Below are 21,405 nucleotides of genomic sequence, written 5' to 3' on the forward strand. Positions count from 1 at the left end.
TATTTCGTGTTTAAACTGATTATACTTGGGTTATGCATGGTGTGATTAGATCTTGCCACAATTTTTGAAACTTCAATCAAAAATGTTGTCAGAAGTTACTGTTGTCCTTTCTAGAAAAAGAAGAGTACCATTGTTTTTGGAGGATGTAACATTTGTCTTTTCATCATTTTCTTCCCTGGCCTTCCAGCCTTCTTTTTAAAATAGCAAAATGTATTGGAGGCTTTGGGTTTTTTTTATTATTTTTTGACAAAAAATACATTTTACTTCCACAAATTTTTCAATAAGTTTTATGTTGGAAGACTTCAGAAAATAAATTGTTTTTAAACAAGTAAAGCTATGGCTCCTTATTGGTATTTGCAATTAAGTAATGAATGTGTCTAAGGCAGGGACTTGTTGTGACATTTTTAAAATTTTTTCCTCCTCTGTTTTTCTGTTTCAATTTTAGCTTTATTTTGGTGATTCATCTGCATAGGATATGGCTGTTTGAAACGAGATCAAATGTGTATTGGAAAAAATGTGCTAACTGAAGAATGCAGGGTAAGTGGAGATGATTTATTAATTTACAAATCAAAGAAGTCTTCTCTTTTGTGTTTTTTTGGTCAGACTGTTTTTCTTATTTTTTTGATATTTACTGTCTTTATTTTTTTCCCCTCTTCTTTGATGCACCATTATTTCCTTGTAATTATTCAAATACAAGGAAAAATTTGAGGTCTGAGAAAGTAAAGACAAAAGGAGATCCCACTAATTTTTCATCTTTTATTTAAACTTAAAATATTGGTTTTACTTTAGGAACAGTGATTCTAATGAAAATATATTATTAGATCTTCTTCAAAAGCTGTGATTTATGAGATGGCTTTGGGATACAGTGCATACTAGATGGAATATATTAAGAATGTGATGAAATCTTCCCCCAGTTGAATTATATTTTTAAATGATAGAAGCATATGATTTGTTTATGCTTCTGTTGGGTTTTGTTTTTGGTTTGTTGGTTTTTTTTTTTCAATTTACCATAGTGCTAAGTTAAAAGATATCAAAAACCATTCTGTTTCTAGCCTCATTTAGTTGCTCTCCTGATTGCAACAATTTTAGAGGGGGTACAAATGGAATGTAATAATAACAAGGTAGAGGACACGCTTGAAACTCTGAAAGGATAGTGCACCTGCATAGTCTCTCATCTTTATAGGTCACTCTTAAACTGAATGTAGAGGGAAAATAGCAAACACTGTAAAGAAATCTCTATGGAAAAATTGCATAAATTGCTTCAGGTCACACATAAAAAGGTAAGTTCTCTCTCACACTACAAATGCAAGATAAAAATTCAGTACACAAAGAAAATATTAGGGAATTAATAAAAATTACTGTGGAAGAGAACATTATGCTGTAGGATGGAGCAACTAAGGTTACTGCTGGTTTGGGCACTGCAGTGTTGCCAACAGCCAGCTTGTTTGGGTCACCCCTGTGGGCTGTAAGCTTCTTTCTCCCAGACTGCTCAGAGGGGAGACCGAGTATGGCCAGGGCCTCAGAAACATGTTCTGAGGACATGAATGAGTGAGGATATGACTAATGAAAAAATTGCTTTAGTGCTCCCAGGTTTCCATCTTCTCTGCTGCTTTGTGTATTAAGAGGGAGCCTACTCTGGACTGGTAGGTATGGCAAAGGTGGGCAGCCGAGTAATGTGAAATAATATTTTCAGCCATTAGTACATTACAGTCTACATTTACAAGAAAATACTATCCAATTCCATTGAATAATTAAAAAAAAATACCTCAAAACCGTTCAGTACAAAGGTGCAAATTTGAGTGAATTATTTTTAAATAACCAGATCTGGTGAGGCTGGCAATTCAGTGATGCTTCTTTTATTGTTTTTAAGTTAAATAGTTACTAAGCTAATAATTATTTATGAAGTTGAATTAAGTCTTAAGACAGACTGTGAGAGCATACAACCTTACTTGTAGATGTCTGAATATTTATAAATGCAGATTACAAGAAAAAATAGCTGATTTTAAATATATATTTATATAAAAATATATTTTAAATATATATTATATATATATTTTACCCCGCCCTTCCAAAAACCAAACCAAACTCTTCCCCCACCCCCCCAAAAAAAAACCCTCTTGCTATTTTTCTTTTCACTTTATACTTCTTGTTAAGACACACAAACAAATGTCACGAAAGAAATTTCTTGTTAACTGGTGGTAGAAGAGATATTTCTTCAGTTTGCATCCAATTTAAATGCTGCTTATGACATGCAGATCCTAGTTAATTTATTTTTATGGACGTTATTACGCATGAGGTTATTCATGAGCTGCTAATTTTGAGCAGTGACATTTATTTATTTATTTTTTTATTTTGTATTTCCCCCCTTATTATGAGAAAGTTTGTGGTGGTGTGACAAAAATGGTTTTATTCTTGTCTGTTTCTTCTTTTTAAAATTCTGGGATATGGCAGGTGTTTGGTTATAATGTTCATGACAGGGTGTGACATATATTGCATGGTACTGCACCCATTATCTGGCCATCAAGTTTAGCAGCTTTTTATTATCAAAGTGCCTCTTTGGTATAGGGAGAGGAGAGCTTCTATGTAAAATATGCAACTGAGTAACTTAAAGAAGGGAAAATCTCATCTTTTGAAATCACTTCAATATACAGCTGCAAGGACCATGTTTTCCAAAATGGCTAATGATTTTTATCTGGTCTATTTCTTCTTGTCTAGGGATGTTTCATAAGGGCTGTAGTTAAAGATACTTTGCATTTTGTGGAAATGATGTCCATTCAGTGGGTATCAGATATGTCATTTAGAAATGGAGACACATAAAATCAATATTATCTTTGGAAAGCAAAACTACTTTTTCCTTGAGGGCTATTTAGTTAGAGCCTTCTTGCAAGTTTTTTTCTGTGACTAATAAACATCATCCTCATCAGCATTTTAATACTTCTTGAATCTCTTGTCCATTTTTGTTTTTTTAGATTATTATCTCTTTGAATCGTTTGTTAGGAAGTAAGTATATTTGGTACACTTTTCCCACAGAAGGTCAGTGTTTTCACTTTAATTTCTCAGGTTCTGCAAGGCTATTAAAGTTAATAGCAGCAAAGAGGCTGAATCTGTGGCCCCTCCCTTGCAAAAGAAAAAGAGATCCCAGATATGACACACAGGCATTTATTTTCTCAACACCTTCTTATTTCATAAAGGTTGTTCTTCTCCCTTTAAGAAGAAATTAAACTCATAAATTTAACTATTAATGCTATATTGTAATCTACTTTTTCCGTGAATTCTTAGTAGGCAGAATCAGGTTTTACTGTTCTTTTCACTACATCCTCTAAAAAGTCCTCACATTGATAATATGATTGAGATATACATCTCACTAGGCAACAGGCATTTTGAAAGAATGTAGACATTTTTATATTTTAGAATTTATTTTTTCTTCTTTTCTGATTTTTTAAACAGGGCTCTGTTACTGCTTACCTTACATATGTCTGACTGAATATTTCATTTGTAAACTCTCCAGAGCAATGTTTATCTCCCTATGCATTTTAGAAACAACATGTAGCAAGATGCATCCACTGGTTGGCCTAAGTATTTCCTGAATATCATTTAAAAGGAAAAGAAATCAAAGGATACCATAAGCAGTACATGTATGAGTACTAAAACCCAACAAACTTAAGGACTTCCTATCCACTTATCTTTTATGCATTCACCTGTATTTGAGACATGAATCCTCTGAGTTTGCAGAAGGAAAGAAAGTTGTGAGGTGGACATGGTGTAAGTTGTCTGAATTTACATTGACTCCCATCACAGTCACAAGACAATTGATCTGCATTTATCCCCTGTCTTTAAATGGTGGCTGCCAACTATCCAACTATAAAAACTACTATTTAAAATATCATTTCAGATATGAGGGAGAAACTCCACTTCAGGGACCTGTGCAACTTAGTGAAGCCTGGGTACAAGGAGTCCTCTCATAGGGGCCAGGCTGCCAGCCAGGATTTGGGCAGTCCAGTGGCCGAAGTGTCCAGTTGTTCTCTGCTGGTCTGAAAAGGGCTGGGGTCTGAGTAGCAAGAATGAGAGGTGTGGGGATGTCGCAGAATTTCTCTCCATCCTGCGTACCCATCCTTCTTAATAAGCAGTTTTTATCTCATTATGTCCTACTGAGTGATCCTTCCCCACTGCCAGTAACAGAATGAACTCATAGCAAACTAAAACATCAATAAAGTAACATTAGTAGCAAAACATAATGACCAGACAGATAAAAATTTTATGAGACTAGAAACAGGGTGGGAAAGCTAATTTTTTACTATTATGGCTATGATCCCCTAGAAGTTTATTTTCTGGTAAAGTTTCTTAATTCAGTTTATTTAAATTTTAGTACTACATTTGTTATTCTACCCCAGTAGCCCATCTGCCTGTGCATATCCATGTTAAAGAGGGGATAGATAAGAATGCTTGCTATGAACTAGTCCCCATGGGTTGGAATAAAAGTGCTCTTACTTCACACATGCTAGTTTGCTAATTACCATCACTTTGAAGAGGAGAATACTAAACCTGAGATTTAAGCCTTTCTCAGAATAATGTTGTTCGATGAAGTTGTTGGGGTGCTTTTTCTTTCTTTAAAAAAATTCCTTCTTTGACTTATTGTAGCAGCTCCCTCTGGGTGCTGTATGTCACATGTACCTGGGTTAATTTGAACTAATTCAAAATGTATTTACCGTGGTTTTATGCCACTGAGGACAGAACTGTGATAATTTCATCATGGTATAAACTGCTATAAAATTAGTGAAAACACATGGAGTTCATCATTTCAATGCAACTCCTCTTTGGAACACAGGATAATTGGGGTGATTTCTATCTGTTTAGAGAATCAGAGATGCTGACCTCTCTCAGGGGTCTTGCTGTAATATTTTGCAGCAAAGTGTAAAAATCTCAACATGTTATTTGAGTTATAGGAAGTGCAACATCTCAGACCCAACTGCTCTACAGATTTCTGGCTTTTCTTCCTGGACTTAAGTCTATGGTAGTAAAGTCTAATAGTTTTTAGTTAATTTGGAACAAGTAAGAGGTAATCTTACCTTACTGTGGTAAGTTTGCATCTGTTGCAATATAACATGTAAGCATTCCTTGTGTGAAACAGGGATGGTGGTGATGGTCTTGACGTAAGCTTAATTTATTTGAGTGTTAAAATGGTTTTAAGCCTTTCATCTATATTCAGTGGGATTGAAATTGGAAGCAGCTCTAAAGTTTGACATTTACTTCTCCTCTATGACAGATTTCTATTAAAAAAAAAATAAGTCTATTTCTGTCAGTTTAGAGCTAACTCTACAGCTATGGAGTTTGAATTATTGTGAACCTTTTTGTATGTTCTCTTGAAACATGCACTCAATATTAAATAATACTTGCAAACACATTGTTGTCTTTAGAAATATTTCTATGCAATTAGTTTATCCTATATTGAAAACCCTTTTGCCTATAACAAACCTTCCTATTTTACACACTGATAAAAAGACCTAGCAATATTATTATTTGCCTTTGTCTTATTTCTCCTACTTCATGTCAGAATTTATTTTGTGGAAAACAGAATTGTACAGGTGTTGGTATGAACAAGGTAAGAATCAAGCTCATAGTTGTCAGGGTTGACTTCTTTGACATTTGTTTCTTAATATTGGGAGATGACTTGCATGTTTTCCATATGATCATGTGACCAGAGATATTAGCTAATGTTCAAAAGGATTTTGGAGCTTTTATCTACGAAAGTCAAAATCAGTTTAGTAGCTAGGCACCTGAAAATGAGAGAATTACCTGAATAAGAGCTAGTGACAGCATTGTGGATGAAAGATAGAAACTGAATTGGACATTTATTAATTTAAACCATTAAGATAAACATTTCCTTAATTGTAAGTCACTCTGGGTGTATTCTAGATCTCTGATATTCTAGATCTTAATAAAGATATCTTGGTTATACTAGACCATAAGTCAGATCTGTGGATGGTGAGACAGCAGAGGGCTAAATATCCAGAAATTTTTGAGTTTCATGTTATCAGGAAAGGTAGGACTGGAGACAACTGAAATTCAGAGGTTCCATTTTTGACAACATCTGACGTAGATAGATCGCCTAGAATGTAAAGCCCTTCAAGTAATTAAGTAAAATTTTCAGTTTATTTCAGAAATCACAAAAAAACAGGTTTCTTTTCCCCCTCAAACACTATAGCCCTACTTGGAATCATGGAGAGACAGCAATTTTATTGTTAATAGAATTGTATATTTCACTTCAGAAAGTATACAGCCCAGTACAACAGCAAATGCCACAAAGGTAGATGAATGAAATAATAACTTTTCTATTCTCTTATCTAATATTCATGTTTAACAGTTGAAAAAGTGATAAAACTTGCATGGGCATATGTAATAGGAAATTGGAACATTTTAGTCTGAACAGTTTCCTTTTTTTTTTTCACTGAACTTCGTTTCTCTCACACCTTTAAACAAACATGGAACCACAGGTGGCCTGTGGTGCACTTTGACATAACGAGAAATTGAGACCACTGCTGTACAAAAAGCACAACAGCTGTGGAGAAGGAGTGGAAATACCAAGGGTGTTAGATGCATCACCTTTAAAGAATCCTTTAAACACAAAGCTTACCTTGCCCACGTATTGAGTATCTGGACCTGTGTACTCCTCCAGCAAGAAAAATTGATTCCACATCCAACCACGCTTGGTGCGGTGCAGTGTTTTTCCATCACTCTCTGACAATCCTGTTATCCTTTCACTGTGTGAGTGCTTGTTAGTCCTTTTTTGGGATGGCGTCATATGAACCACATAAAACACAGAGCTCCAAAGCAAAACTGTCAGAAAGGAGTGAGTCCTCATCATTTCCAGAGATACTGTTAGCCTCCACTCCTCTAATAATTCACCAGAACAAATTTTTCAAATGTTATATTCCTCTTGTAAGAAAAACCTAGGGGACAGAGAAAAGTGTTTGTGTAAGTTGAAATAACTTTTTTTCCCTAAGGAAACAGGAACACAGTCAAGTGATCACAACAATAAGCCACGGGAATGACAAATAACCATGAAAATTACTCAGAGAGTTTTAAGTCAAGTTCTTTAATGTCTTTTTTCATCTTATACTAGTTCACTCACATGGCATATAGATGTTAATTCAAAACACAAGCTGAGTAAAATACTCCATCTGAAAGCTTTAGCTACCAGCAGCATCCTGACACAAGGAAAGAGCCCAAATAAGAAATCTTCCAACCTAATCTCTTCCAGCTCAGCCTGATGCTATCCTCCCTTAGCATCTGTTTACAACTGTCTGCAAACCCGAATTTTCTTTTAATTTGTGATTAATACATCCCCTTCTTCCCCTTTGCTAGCCCCCAATTGTCCAGAGGTTCTTCTTCTATTTCTGCAGAAAGGAAGTAATAAAATGAAATTTGTAGAATATTATTGACGCCTTCTACAGATTCTTTAAACAAGAACAAAAAGTACTTGTTAGACAACTGTGGGTTCATAAGAATCCTGCTAAGTTAGCAAAACGCTGTGTTTGGAAAAGAATTCTCCATTTGGAATGTATTTCATTTTACCCTGAATCATGGCTGAATGAATGGGAATTTTCATGATATAGAACATTACTGTAATTAACATTTTTCTGAAAATTACTCTGATGTTTTCTGGGGAAGTTTGTAAGCAATACTTATTCATACCAAATCAATCTCATACTCTTTATCTGGCAGTACAACTGAAGTGCCTGATGTCACAGTTCTTTCCATAAACTTTTCCACTTTAAGTCTGTTTTTGCTTTAGGATATCTTTAGTTGAGCTGTCATTTTATATTACAAAAAATAATAGGAAAACAATTCAGTAGCAAAAGTACATTTTCTTTTACTATCCTGATCCATTAGCAGTGATAGTACTGTGAGGCCAGAACCCTCAGAGATTTTGAAATTAAAACAACCCATACAAAATTATCCCCCTTTCTTCTGCAACCCGACATTACCAAAAGATTTTCACTCTGTTGTTTATTTGTTTGGGATTTTTATAGAAGATGGGAAGGGAGTCTTTTCTGCACAAAAGTTCATTTTGGAAATAAGATTGTTTTTTGTGAAAATTATTAGTCAGTTGAGAACCAGGACTGTTTAATGGAAAACATTTAGTAAATTGTACTCTAAAGGCCTTAATGATTAAATTACTGGAAATTTGCCCTTGTGTGAAATTGTCTTAAAATGATGATGTTCTGTATGGATTCAATGTCCTAACTAGAAATCCTGAAGGAGGATCAAAGTCTAACCATTTTAGTAACTTCAAAAAGAGTTTTAGCTGAGCAAGAAGTGAAGGCTTGGAATATTTATCACTTTCTAAGATCATATTGAAAAACACAAAGAAAACAACTTATTAGGTGTCATATTTATGTGGAAGATCATATATATCATGCAGGAAAACTTGTTTTCTTTTGCTTTTTATTTTAATTGAAGAATCAAAGCACTAAGTAAATTAACTTAATTTGCATAAAATCATGAAGGTACATAGATCTTAGCATACATTCATGAATTTGTTTTCTTTGAATTCTGTTTTTCTCCGTTGTAATGCTCAGTATGTTCCTGTTGCAGGCACAGGGGCAAAGTGCAACTCTCCTGTGGTTAATTTAATATCAGCAAATTTTGACATTAACTGGAGAACATGTTTAGTACATGATGATCGTGCCTTGTGATTGAAATTTACTGGATACAGATCAAAGGAAAAAAACCCAAAAACTAAAATCAGCCAATCTGACATCCATGTTTAAGTCTGATGAGTTGAATTCCTTGTATAATATTAGACTGAAATAACCTGCTTGGTTTTATCACTGAATAAAGTTATTTATTAATGTAAAGCATAAGATATTACTGTTTGTATTTCAGTTCCATTCCACTGCATCATCTGAGGCAGATTGAAGGGCTTCTTCATGCTTTGTAAATTAGATCCTGCTTAAAGTATTGCAGAATGAAGGTAGGCAGGAACAGGAACCTTTGGAAATACTGTATTGAAAAGTCAGACAATCAGCTTTGTCCAGTGACTCTTATCAAGTCTCTTATCTCTTCTGGAGATATTCTTGCATGATGTGTCCTCAAATAGTGCTCTATCATGGCTGCACTGGGACTGCAGTTTAAGAATTCTCTTCTGTACACTCTGAATGATAATATTCAAATGTTCATATTAATCAAGTTTTGGGTTTGATTACTTTTGCCTAATATGAATTAGTGTTGTTATGTAACTATTCTGATAAATATTGTGGTTTTATATATTTATTTATATATCTTTACTGTCATGAATTATTTATTTCTCTAATTTCTTGGACCCTACTGTGTTTTCTGCAGTAAAACATAACAAACCATAAACAAAGTGAAAATTCCTAAAATTAACATGGATATTTGGCAAAATGTTAATGCATTGTGATTCTATAAAACTGCTAAAAATCATTAAAATATTTCTTCTCTAATATCTAAAACCTCTAGGCCTTGAAAGACTGCTGTGAAAAAGAAGTTACTAAAAAATGCCAACTAGTTAAAATTTTCACTTCCAAGTGTCCTTATTTCAAAACCTAGACAAATCTAACACTCAGATGATGTATTCTGCTTTGATTTTACTCTTTTTTTTGACAGAGAAGAGTGGGTGACATCAATATATTTTCTTTTGACCTTTTAGAGATGTATGATTGCATGTTCAGTTTGGTGATGATTTAAAATGTAAATAAAATTTCTTTAAAAAGTGCTTCATTTTTACTATTTCAAACTGCACATTTTTAAATTCTTGAAATTGCCCTCATTCCTTTCTGTCCAAACACTATTTGCCATAATAGTCTAAATGCAAAAGAGGTTTATGCTACTCTTTCTTCGTACTCAGAGAAATACTTCAAGGTGGTCATTGACTTATTAATCTTGTCTCATAGTCAGCTGTTCAAGCAGGTTAGGAGCTGCACTCTGTAGACTCAGAAGGTGGAGTTTAATACTGAAACAAAGGGTTCTGGTATGGTCTGGAAAAGTAAGACTAACTTTTCTGATTCAAAGGAACTCAGTGCACTGTGCACAAATGTTCTGACCCTGCTAGAAGAACTTATCTCTGTGCAAACACCAATTTTTCATAGAGGTCTTTTTCTCAAAGGAATCTAGTTTCCCACATTTTGTCTCAGCCAGGGCAGAAGTTAAACAGATTGCTTTAAGCATGTGGTTTTCTGTGCAGCGCTGCCCTCTACTGATTACCTTGATAATTAGTAAGACTGTACTACCTAGTTGAAAGGTAGCATCCTTAATGTCAAGAAGAATGAAGCAAAAAGAAAAACAAAAAATGAAGCTACGGCTCATTTTTTCCTGCTTTTTGTTTTTATGATAACTGGAACTTTTAGGTGTAAAGAAAGACTTATTATTCTGGGTCAGTGTGTCTGCTGAACATTATGATAAACATCTAATTTGATTTTTCTTCTAAGAGGAGCAAAGATCTTTAGAGAATAATTTATTTTTTCCGAGCAACCGATAAATATTCTATATGCAATCTCTTTTCAATCCATTTCTGCTCCCATCATTTAATCTGTAAAATGCCAACTTCTTGTTCTTGTCAAACAATAGAAAATGGTTTTCTTTCTAGTTATCTTGGAAGCTTCTCCTAAGATGGGGAATTCATGTGCTAAACATACTAATGTCAAACATTTCTGAGAACCTGCTTTTTTTCAAATTTTTCAAATCCCATTTTTCAAATCAGTGGATCTGAGTGGAGGTAATAAGTATTTTTTCATTTGTATGGTTTGAGGGATATGTGGTGGTAGCATAGAACCAATGCAGTCTCTCCTTGCAGTAAGGAATTTGATATCAGAATCCTACAACAGTTCCAGGTAAATGAATAATTTCTGTATGAAAAACATTATTCTCTCGAGCACAATAACAACTGGAAAAAATTTATCTCTTGAAGTCCTTTTGAATGCAAAATATTCTATTTAGATTCTTCAGGTGTAGTGTGAAATAAGCCTTGCTGGGATCAATAGCACGGATTTGTTACTGATGATGCCAATTTAAATGTTTCTATAGCAATTGCCATGGCAATGTTTTTAATTAGTGCAGCACAGTCACTCATAAGCATGACATGAAGAAAAGCTAACCTTCAGCAACTTGATAACGTACACCACATTAGTCTGTTTCATTTGTTAACAGTGAGGCAAAATTTGTGTTCTAAAAGAAGATCTGGTGCTAAATAGCTAAAAATAGCAGTTAACTGCAGGAGCAGTGCTTCATATTACACTCTGATCTCTAAATGAGAAAGGTGTTCAGGATGATCCAAACAATCTGTATAACTATGTATTTTAACAGGATATAGCAAATATAAATCTTGTGTAGCCTGCATGCATGGAATAAGTCTCATTGGCTTTGTCAGCCTTTTTTTGAGAACAAAATATCTGAATGCAACTTTAATCTACCTAGACTGAGCACTAAGAATGGTGAAGCTGTAGCAACAAAAGGCTGTGCTATAAACAGCACACTGCCACCCATAACACCAAGATTTAGGAAGAGGCTGGATCTGCGCCACTGTAGGTTCAGTTTTATCACTTCCCCAACTAATTAAAGGTATCCCAGGATGCGTACACATGCTTCCCTCTGGCTGAAGCACTCAAATATTCTCTGAGTGCAGTCATACTGCAGACATGAATATAGTCTCTGGATGTACGACTTCCTAAAAACAGCATTCATTTTTAGCATTCTTCTGCCCAAAAGCATTTTTTTTTTTTTCCCTGTTCCCTACTCATGGGGTTTGGGCTAAGGATGCAAAGATTAGAAGTAAACAACCAATATGCATATGGACTAAACCTGGGGTAATCAAATTATTTCTCGGAGAAATTATTTCTAGGAGAGCTCAAGAAATTCTTGAGGGATCCTCAAAGCTTAAGGGACAGGTTTTTTGACTGATGAACACCCATTCTTCGAGTTCAAGTACTCAGAACTTCTTCAGGCACAGAAACATGGACTACACTAAAGAAACACTTTCCCACTCAGCAGCTCCCACTGCAAACCTTTCAGAATAGATATTCAGAACTGGTTTGTGCCTATTGGGTTGCTTATCTATTCAGCACTGCATACAGTGACGATAAGCTCATTTGAAAATTTTTGCCAGGAAACAGCTGAAGGCAATTCTTTATTTCTGGGACACCAGTGCAGGTTCCCTTAGTTACATAACTCCAGGAGTCATGCTAATAAAAATAATAGGGAATTTGAACTAATAGTCATGTGTACTGGAATGTCTGTTGAATTAATGTCTTTAGGCAAACAAATCTATGGTTTGTAGGTGCATTAGGAAAAACATTTCTCTTGCTGTGACAAGAGAGAGTTAGCATTTATTTTAGAGTTTTTCCAGACTCTTGGGTATCTACATTGGAGATATAGGTCCAAATTCACCTCGTCACAGCCTGAGTCACCCTCTCAATAGCACTTACAGTAAGCAACTCAAACCCTTGGGTGGGTGGATCTGGCAAGAGAATGTGTTGATTCATATTTGGACAATCCCCACTGGAAGAATTGTGCAGAGCCAGAGCTGTAGTTTAAAGCAGTGAAAATACCATCTTCCCTTCTCTGGAGCATGTATCTTCTGAGGAGCAAATGAAACAGTTTCTAGACTATTTGTCCTCCAACCATCCTTCTATCAGCTAGTGAATGAAGCCTGCAGCACTCCCGAACCATCATGAAAAAGGGTATTTCAATTCTTAGCAATGTATCAAATTAAGTTAAAAGATACTTTTAAAATATCTTCTTCTGAGACAGCAGAAGGATTACACATGTGAAATGTGCATTTTCTCATTGGGAGAGAGAAAAAAAAAAAATCAACCAACTTTTTTCTCCAATAATGAATATTTTTACAGGATCTCCTTTTCATCAGCATGAGGGGTACAAGGAAATACAGCACTTGTAAACCCTTAAAGCAGGGACTTTTGAAGATATTTCTTTGATCTTTAGTACTGATTTTTCTCCACAGGGAACACATTTCACTCTTATCATATAATGAAGCTGCATTATAAGTTTTTATGCCACACCTTATTTACAACTGCAACACATTCATCACATTCATGGTTTTAAAGAATAGCCTTTAGAAACATGAGGAAAAATAAGTGCTATCATCAAAGCATAATTTTTATCTTTTCCTTCTCTTTAAGACTGTTTTGTCACTCATAGTCTGATCATCTGTATTTTGACATTGATACTCTGCAGGTGCCAAAATTAAGGCACTTATTTTTGTTGGGTTTTTGGGGGTTGGGTTTTTTTTTGGTTTGCTTGTTTGTTTGGTTGTTTTTTTCTCATAAACAGTATAGCTTTCTATCTGCCAGATAACAAGCCCAAACCACATCTGGAGTTATAGGTCCCTGTTTTCCAGACATATTGATTTTCATTATTCTCTCTGCAAGAAACAGATGAGATTCACCTATGGCAGCACTGTTAATGACAGGATTACCAGTTCTGATAACTGGAACTACACACTTTCTCTAAATGTCTTTTTCTTGCTGCTACATTATGTATCAGTCTACTCTGGTCACACATCAAGCTTCTAACAAAGCGTTCTGAGATTCTACATCTGGTGCCTCCCATCTCTGCATGTCTCCTGAGCATGGCGTATACCACAATGAGAGCTTGCTAAACTTTCTGACTCTACAGCTTGTATAATGGCCAAAGAGATTGTTACAAGCCAGAATCTCTCAGAATAAGGACATCTTCAAGCTAATATCTCAAGGTCTTTTTAAAAACTTAAATCTCTGCCATCCTTTTTTTTTTGCTCATGTACATCTGACTCATAAGAAATCTTGTTCCTACAGAGAAGTACTTAATTACTGCCTACAAGGGATTATACATTCACTTCTCTGGACTGGAAAAACTGAGTTGCTGACCAATTAAAGGTGGTTAGCAAATTCAGAATGTAATTGTAGCCCATTGTCACTGCTTCCTTCCTCATGGAACTGAACAGCTGCTGAATGCTGTCATTCATTAGAGATCAACCTCCTTTATGTCCTTCTGCTGTTTCCAATGGGATCACAAAATCCAGAAAAGTTTTATTCTCAGAGTTGAGCAGGAGTATTGAAAGCATAGGAATTTGTAAACAGAAATAATGTATAACCTTAACATAATTTTTTTGCTATTAATTTTTCTCAAGTAATCTGAAGTCTTATGCAGCTGAAGTTTCATCCTATATTTCCATAATAAATGCTTTAAAAACCTAAAAATTGTAATTCTCTCACTTGAAAGATTAAGATAGATCTCAGAAATATAAATTTTGATTACTTTCCTTTTTCTTATTTCTAGGTCTAAATCTATTTTTAAAAATTAAAAACATTCCCCCAAAAAAGAAGCAAAAAATTTTTTACCCTAATGTCATTTTAATGAAAGACAAACATGAATAATTTCAAAATGAAACAAGAATAAATTAAAAATAAAGTAGTGCTTGTTTTGTCAGTAACCTGACAGTATAAATAATGGTATCTTCAACAAGCAGACATGCATGATAACCTTTAAATGTGGAGAAGCATATAATAGTTTTTCTTCTGCATGTTTTCTTAGTCTACATAAGATAGCAGTCCCCCATAGATTGTCTTTGCCATGACTTTCTCAAGATTTTCTTTGAAAACATGTGTCTCAGAGAAACAATATTCTGCAAGGAGACTCATATTTACCAATTTTGTGAAAAGAGCAAACCCTTTTTGTTTGTTTTTGAACATTGTGAGTGACATCTTCATTAGACAACAAATACAGACACTGGAAGTCACAAAAAACAGTTATTCCCTCTCCACTCTTTTTGCCACTGACGAATGTATGGACTTAAATCAATTTCTCCCTCAGCTTAAGATGGAAAGCTCTGGGACTGCCTGCTTAAACATTTCTTGTATGGAAGCTGTGCCAGACTTTTTATCGCATCTGTAGCCCTCCTCTGAATCTCTTCTACTTACTTTTTTTTTTTTATATATCTCCTGAGTTTGGCAATCATAATTTGTTGCTTCATGCATTTATAAACAGCAGCTTAATTGCTTTCTCTGCTTAATTTCATCATGATATATGGCGTAGCATATTTTTATTGACCGCACAGCCCTGGGCTAAAGTTTTCCTGTATAATCTCTTGTCACATTATGGTGTTATTCCCCAACAGCAGTAGTATGAATTTATTATTTTAAGTGTATAGTCTGGGTTTTTTCATGTGCATGATTTCACATAGTTTGATAAGAATTTCATCATATATCATTTGGCTGTCCACTCACTGTATCGCGTAGACTTCAAATGTAGGTATGGCTAACTACTGTAGCTATTAGACCACAGTAGAGATTGGTTGGCACAGCAAGGCTCAAATCACTATGGATAAACTTTCTTCTGTCACCTGCCTCAGTCCAAAATGGGTCTACCATGTCCATGCCATTTATGAGATTTCATGATGGGAATTTTCTGGGGGAGTTACAGTTGGTACAAGCTAAAATAATGCTAGGGTCTGTAATTACAGTGAAAAGTTATGGGCGAAGTACATCACAAATTTTCAGAGTTGAAGTATGTTAGTATTACCATAGTCATAAGATTCCTCTGCACACCCACTTGGCTTTATTATTCTGTGTCATGGTGGTTTATCCCCAGGAGGAAACCAAGCCTCACACAGCCACTCATTCACTATATGATAGAGCAGGGGAGAGATCCAGAAGTGCAAAAGTGGGAAAACTCGTGGCTTGAGATAAAAACAGTTGAATAGGTAAAACAAAACTACACACAAAATCAAAGAAAAACAAGGAATCCATTTGCTGTTTCCCATGGGCAGGCAGGTGCTCAGTCATCTCTAGGAGAGCAATCTCCATCTCATCACATTTAATGGTTACTTGGGAAGACAAACTACTTTACACTGCAGATACCTTTTTTTTTCTTTTTCTCTACCCAGGTTTGTATCCTGAGCATGATGCCATAGGATCTGGAATATCCCTTGGGTCAGTTGAGGTCAGCTGTTCCAGCTGTGACCCTTCCCAGCTTCTTGCACACCTCCCGCCTGCTCACTGGTGGGGTGCTGTGAGAAACAGAAAAGGCCTTGGCCCTGTATAAGCCCTGCTCAGCAGTAATGAAAACATTTCTGCATTATCAATGCTGTTTCCACCACAAATCCAAAACACAGCCACATACTAGCGACTATGAAGAAAATTAACTTTATCCCAGCACATGCTGAATGTCACTTGCAACGTTTTTCACCATTATATTCAAACCTGTTTTCAGTTTATTTATGGGTACCTGCAGTACTGGCTCTAGTACAGATCCCTGTGGAACACTGAAACAGACATTTCAATGTCAAAACTCATTATTTACTTCTCCCTGATAGTTTCTGTCATTTAATCAATTAAATTAATTCTTTATTTTATTATTCTTCTATTATTTGTTAAATTTAAATAACGTTAATTAAAATTATTGTTATATTTTATAAAAATTACTGATCTATCATATCATTATATATATATATATATAATTGATATAATTATATATCAATTACTGATATATTCAGGGACCTTCAGCTCTAGCTCATGGGTGCTTAAGATCATATGGTGAGTTGCCCTGTCAAAAGCCTTCTGGAAGCAGAACTATATAATATCAAAGAGATCAAAACTACTTTCAGAGAACTTGAATAGGTCTGTGTGGCAGCACTTCCCTATTGAAGAGCTACCCTGACTTTTCCCCAGTACCCCATGTGTCTAACTATTGTGTTCTGTATAAGTATTGTTAACAGTTTCATCATTTGTGCCTCAGTTTCAGTTTGGGTTTCAGTTTTACCAGGAACAAGTTGCAGGAGCAGTTTTTTAAAACTTAGTATTGCTTTTGATACCTTGAAACCCTCAAGCAACAAGGAAATTCAATTGAAAAGTTAGAGAAAATAATGAATATTTCAGCTGTTTCAACACTGAGATATTTAGGATTCTTGGTAGTATATGTGAAGTGGCTTGAAATCCCACTGTACTGAAATAAGATCCTCTGCTGAGTCCCTGGTCAAATAAATAAATAAACAAATAAACAACCTGATGTGGCATTGATTCCTTTAGGGTTTATAACTCCTTCTCTTTTTTTCCTGGAAACTGTGACCAATGAATCACAGAGCACTGTGTAGCCACAAGCACAGCACTGACGGTGAAGTGTTGCATGGAACTTCCCAAAGAAGTTTTTGGTCATAGCAGTTTCTTTAAATGTTTCCCCATTCTCTGATGAAATGACAGAAAGGATATCACAGTGATCCATAGCTCTGACCATTAGGTATATATGTTTTTTTTAGTGTAGCCCTGTTCTGCAATTTGCTCCATAAGGGTTTAATATCCATACTCTCTCCCAAGGGCTAACAGCTTGGATGTGGCCCTCTGGTGTTTGAAAGTCCTGCAGAGAAGCCCACTAAGAACAATGAGCGGTAGCTCAGAGTTTGGTTTTAATGTCCAATTTCATAACGAAAATTTGATTATAGTTTTCCCCAATGAGGTTTTAAGATCTCCTGGAATATTTCCTGATTTTGCCTTCCTCAATTTTATACAATTAGTGAAGATTTCATGTGTTTATAAGCATATTTTTTTCTTAGTCCCATGGCAGGAAATTTCAAACCCACCTGAAACTGCATCTAAATGTAGAGAAATATGTCACCTGCTATGTCTTTAATAATTTAATTTTACTCTGATGACAGTGTAGTTGTTTCTGCTTATACCCACTATTTTAGGAACTGTTTTGCTATTTCCTTCTTTTGTTTCTGGCTCCTAGAGAAGGAAATAACTAGTTTATGTCTCTAACAATACAAGTCAGCTTTAAAATGGCATGTGACATATTTTCTTTAGTAATGCCTGAACCAGAATTGAGAGCTTAATAATCTATATCTCAGCAAGAATTCCCAGAATATTCAGGTTTTCATGTGATTTATTTGTATTAATTCAAAACACACAGAGAACTTCTCAGACAGCATTTCAGAATTGCTTCCTGTATTTTCCTTGTCCTTTAGACTTAAAGTGAGTAAAACGCAAAATTATAACTGCATGAAACTATGTATATGGTTCCAGTTTCAGACTGAAAAATGAGTAGAAATATGATTGAAAAAAGTTGATATAGCAAAGCATTTGCTTTATGGTTTCTGGTCTAGTACTTTTGATCTAACTTTTAAATGGTAGTGCATAGTCTGGCTTTAAAACACTTTTTCATAAGCTGAAATGCCTATGATTGTCTCCCTTGCTCCTTGCATTCCTAAACAATCAAGGCAAAATGATATATGAAGAGATACATCTTTGTTTGAGCTTCATGTAGCTAAGACAAGTCATAAATTTGTGACTTCAAAGAAAATAAATTAACTCAAGCATATAACAAGAAAAATGGTGCATAGGTAATCTATACATAAGGATGTGACACGCTCTGGGCTTTAATCTTTTCTTGGTTTAAATAGAAATAGATATGTCATGTGAAACAAACTTATGCCTTGTGCAAGTGAACTTCTTCTTTCTTTTTACCTTTTTGGTTCTTCAGTCTTTATTACAGCCAAATTTTGCTGTCTTGTTTTAGTAGTATGTCTGGGAGTACGCAGCATCACTTAGTGTAACAGCCTAATTTCTACTTTCAATAAGGCCTGTTAAATTGCCTTGTTTTTCCTAACTCTGAAACACTGCCATTATATGCACTATCCACAGGCAGTTCTTCATGGGAAAGATGTACCTTCATCTAAATCTCATTACTGCAGTGTTGGTTATAAAATAAACATTTTATAGTAACTGTTACTAATAAATAGAATGAATAATAATGACCCAGCATATCAAATGCAATTGTCCTATTGCAGTTCTGGGTGCTCAGAAAAGAAAACACACTGCAATGGTATAATAAAAATGAACATCAAGACATAATAATTTTAAGTTAGTTGATGATATAAATCCAGCTAATTTTATAATTGTATAGCTCAACATCTTAATGAATGTTAAGGAATGGCTATTTTTAGCGATAGAAAGTGCTAAACAAAACCTGTAAATCCATTCATTTATATGTGCCTGCCTAACATCAATAATTTTTATAAAGGCAATAAGAAAGCGAGAGGAAGGAGTTTTGAGTGAAATAAACTGCCTTCTAGCTGGCTCTGCTGAAGTTATTGAATAGTGCTACTGAATTTTGCAAAGGAAATTTTTTTCAAAAAATTTATTTCCAGTTGTCTCAGAGCTGCCTACAGGGATACATGAAGACAATTAAACCTGTTATGGAATTATGACTAAATACTAACGTAGACGAACTATGGTTTGCTTCCAGTACTTGGGAAAACAAAATCCAAATCCAGAATTAAATGCAACAATATCTATAAAGCCAACAAGCATTACTAATCTTACACTAGAGAAAGATCTTAAAACACAGAAGTGTAACTTCTGTCAGGAGTCACTATTTTGTATTTGATGCATTTCAAGTTTTACTCTTTCCTACACTTCCCACTTTATAAAAAAATATTTTGCAGGATTCTTTTTTAATTCTAATCATGTTACATTTCTTTTTCTTCTTCAATGGTATGTTCAAAAATATCCCAAAACCAATGCATATGGATTTTTAACTAGGTTGCATTTATAATGGAAATTCTAAAAGAAGAACCCAAGTGACCATTCATTTCATTTTTCACTCACAGTTATAAATTAAGTAATAATAGTGTAAGAGTAAAATTTGTTCCTTTCTGCTCAGTTTTTCAGAGGGCAAGTTAGATTAAGTGCTTTCATCAATCATCTCTTTATTGTTCTCTATTTTGTATTAACAACACTGCTAAAATAAGGAGCAATCCATCAGAGTTTCATGTTCCAGTTTTTTAGGTACTTGATAGACTAATGTTTAACATATTTCAAAAATATTCTAACTACAGGGTTATCTTGGAAATGCATGTATATTTTATAAAATGGACATCCACCATAAATTTGCATTTTGCAATAAGCTTATAAAAGCTTGTTTTCATTGACTTCGTTAATCATTTCTAAGCAAGATCTGGAGGAAAAATAGTGCTCTGTGGAGATTTTTTTGGTGTTAAGGACATGATAAGTTTTCTTAATATTGAATACTAGATATCTGTTATCCAAAAGAGGGAGCCATAACATTATACTATACCTTTGCACTTTTTGAGACAGTGAAGCTGCATAAATTCCTTTATTCCTTTTTCTTAAGGATTATGCTTGCTCTGAGGTTTCTGTTGTTTGTTTGTTTACTATTAGTAAGTATAATCCAGAACTAGATAATACACATTAATCTTATCGGATCTGAGTGAAATGGTTACACTAAAGACAAATACACTTGAGCAAATATCCTGTCATGAGAAAAAATAGTTGGAAAAAGTTTTCTTGCTCCTAATTTCACCTACATGCACTTTTATCAATTTTGAGAAAAAAGTGTAGTGTCTTTTTATTTAATTCACATCTTTTGAAATGGAAAATATATATAAATATAAAATGAAAGTGCCTAAGGTATTTTCTAAACATACTTTGATTGCATGTCTCTGTAAAAACTGAGACTAATGCAAAACACCACTTTTAATAACTGATGAGACTTCCACTTATTAAACACTTGCTTAGAGGAACACAGCACTTATAAAGGCATTGCTGATATTTTGGAAAACATGGACTAGATTTCCTTCATATCTGAAAGGTCAGTGGACAAGAATATATCTGAAAGAGTAGAATGGAAAAGCACAGGGTGATCAATAACGTGTTTTATTTTCACAACTTCTTCACAGCATTTTCATTTCATAAGTTCCACGTGCCACATTGGAATTCCAGCACAGCCTTGTAACCCTTTGTGAGGAAAGACTTTTGGCATTCTCAGCATCAGAGAAGTACTGATAGTTGTTTCATCCCTTTGCAATATTTTTTAACTAAAGTATAAGTTTGATTTACCATGAGAAAAGACATGCCAGGTTAAATCATGCCATCTTCATCAGGAGATGGAAGTCCAGGTACAAATTGAAAAAGCACATATACAAAAATATGTTATCCCTTGTAAGGAATGTGATTTTTTCTACTATTTTTCTCCTTTTTCCTAAGTAAAATTAAACACCATAGAATAATATGTTATGTAATTTAAACCACTATGTCCCTTAGCTCCTTTTTTGTTTGTTTGTTGGTTTTTAGTCTTTCATGAAATGAATGCTGAATAAAAGAAGAAGGTGAGTACTGGGAAGGGAAAGAGCAAGCGAGAAGATGAGGAAAGCACTGAGAAGATAAGGAAAAAAGACATGATACAAACACTTGAGAACAAAGGTGCAGGATAGAATAAGTGTTCTTCAGAGAAGCATATAGAGTTAAACATTCCATTCATAGTATCTATTTGCCAGATGAAGCATGGCTGTCTGTTAGAAACACTTTCCAATTACCCAGCTCAAGAAACCTGGATCTGATGTTTTCAGAGCTGCAAACTATCAGCAGGTCCACAAACTAA

General features: G+C 34.7%; 1 protein-coding gene across 2 annotated transcripts in view; it reads right to left on the reverse strand.

Moving 5' to 3' along the window:
- CDH9 (cadherin 9) overlaps positions 1-21,405 on the reverse strand; it is a 99,230-nt gene that overhangs the window by 63,050 nt on the left and 14,775 nt on the right. The window contains exon 1 of one of the 2 annotated variants that reach the window (XM_086898888.1): positions 6,632-6,913. In XM_086898888.1, the coding sequence (XP_086755014.1) occupies positions 6,632-6,862 (231 nt within the window). In that variant the 5' untranslated portion in view covers positions 6,863-6,913. Of the gene's footprint in view, positions 1-6,631; positions 6,948-21,405 lie in introns of those variants that run through there. The other variant, XM_023920025.2, reaches the window with a different exon arrangement.

The sequence above is a fragment of the Cyanistes caeruleus genome, chromosome 1 (genome assembly GCF_971803275.1).
Source record: "Cyanistes caeruleus chromosome 1, bCyaCae1.hap1.1, whole genome shotgun sequence".
NCBI classification, from domain to species: domain Eukaryota; kingdom Metazoa; phylum Chordata; class Aves; order Passeriformes; family Paridae; genus Cyanistes; species Cyanistes caeruleus.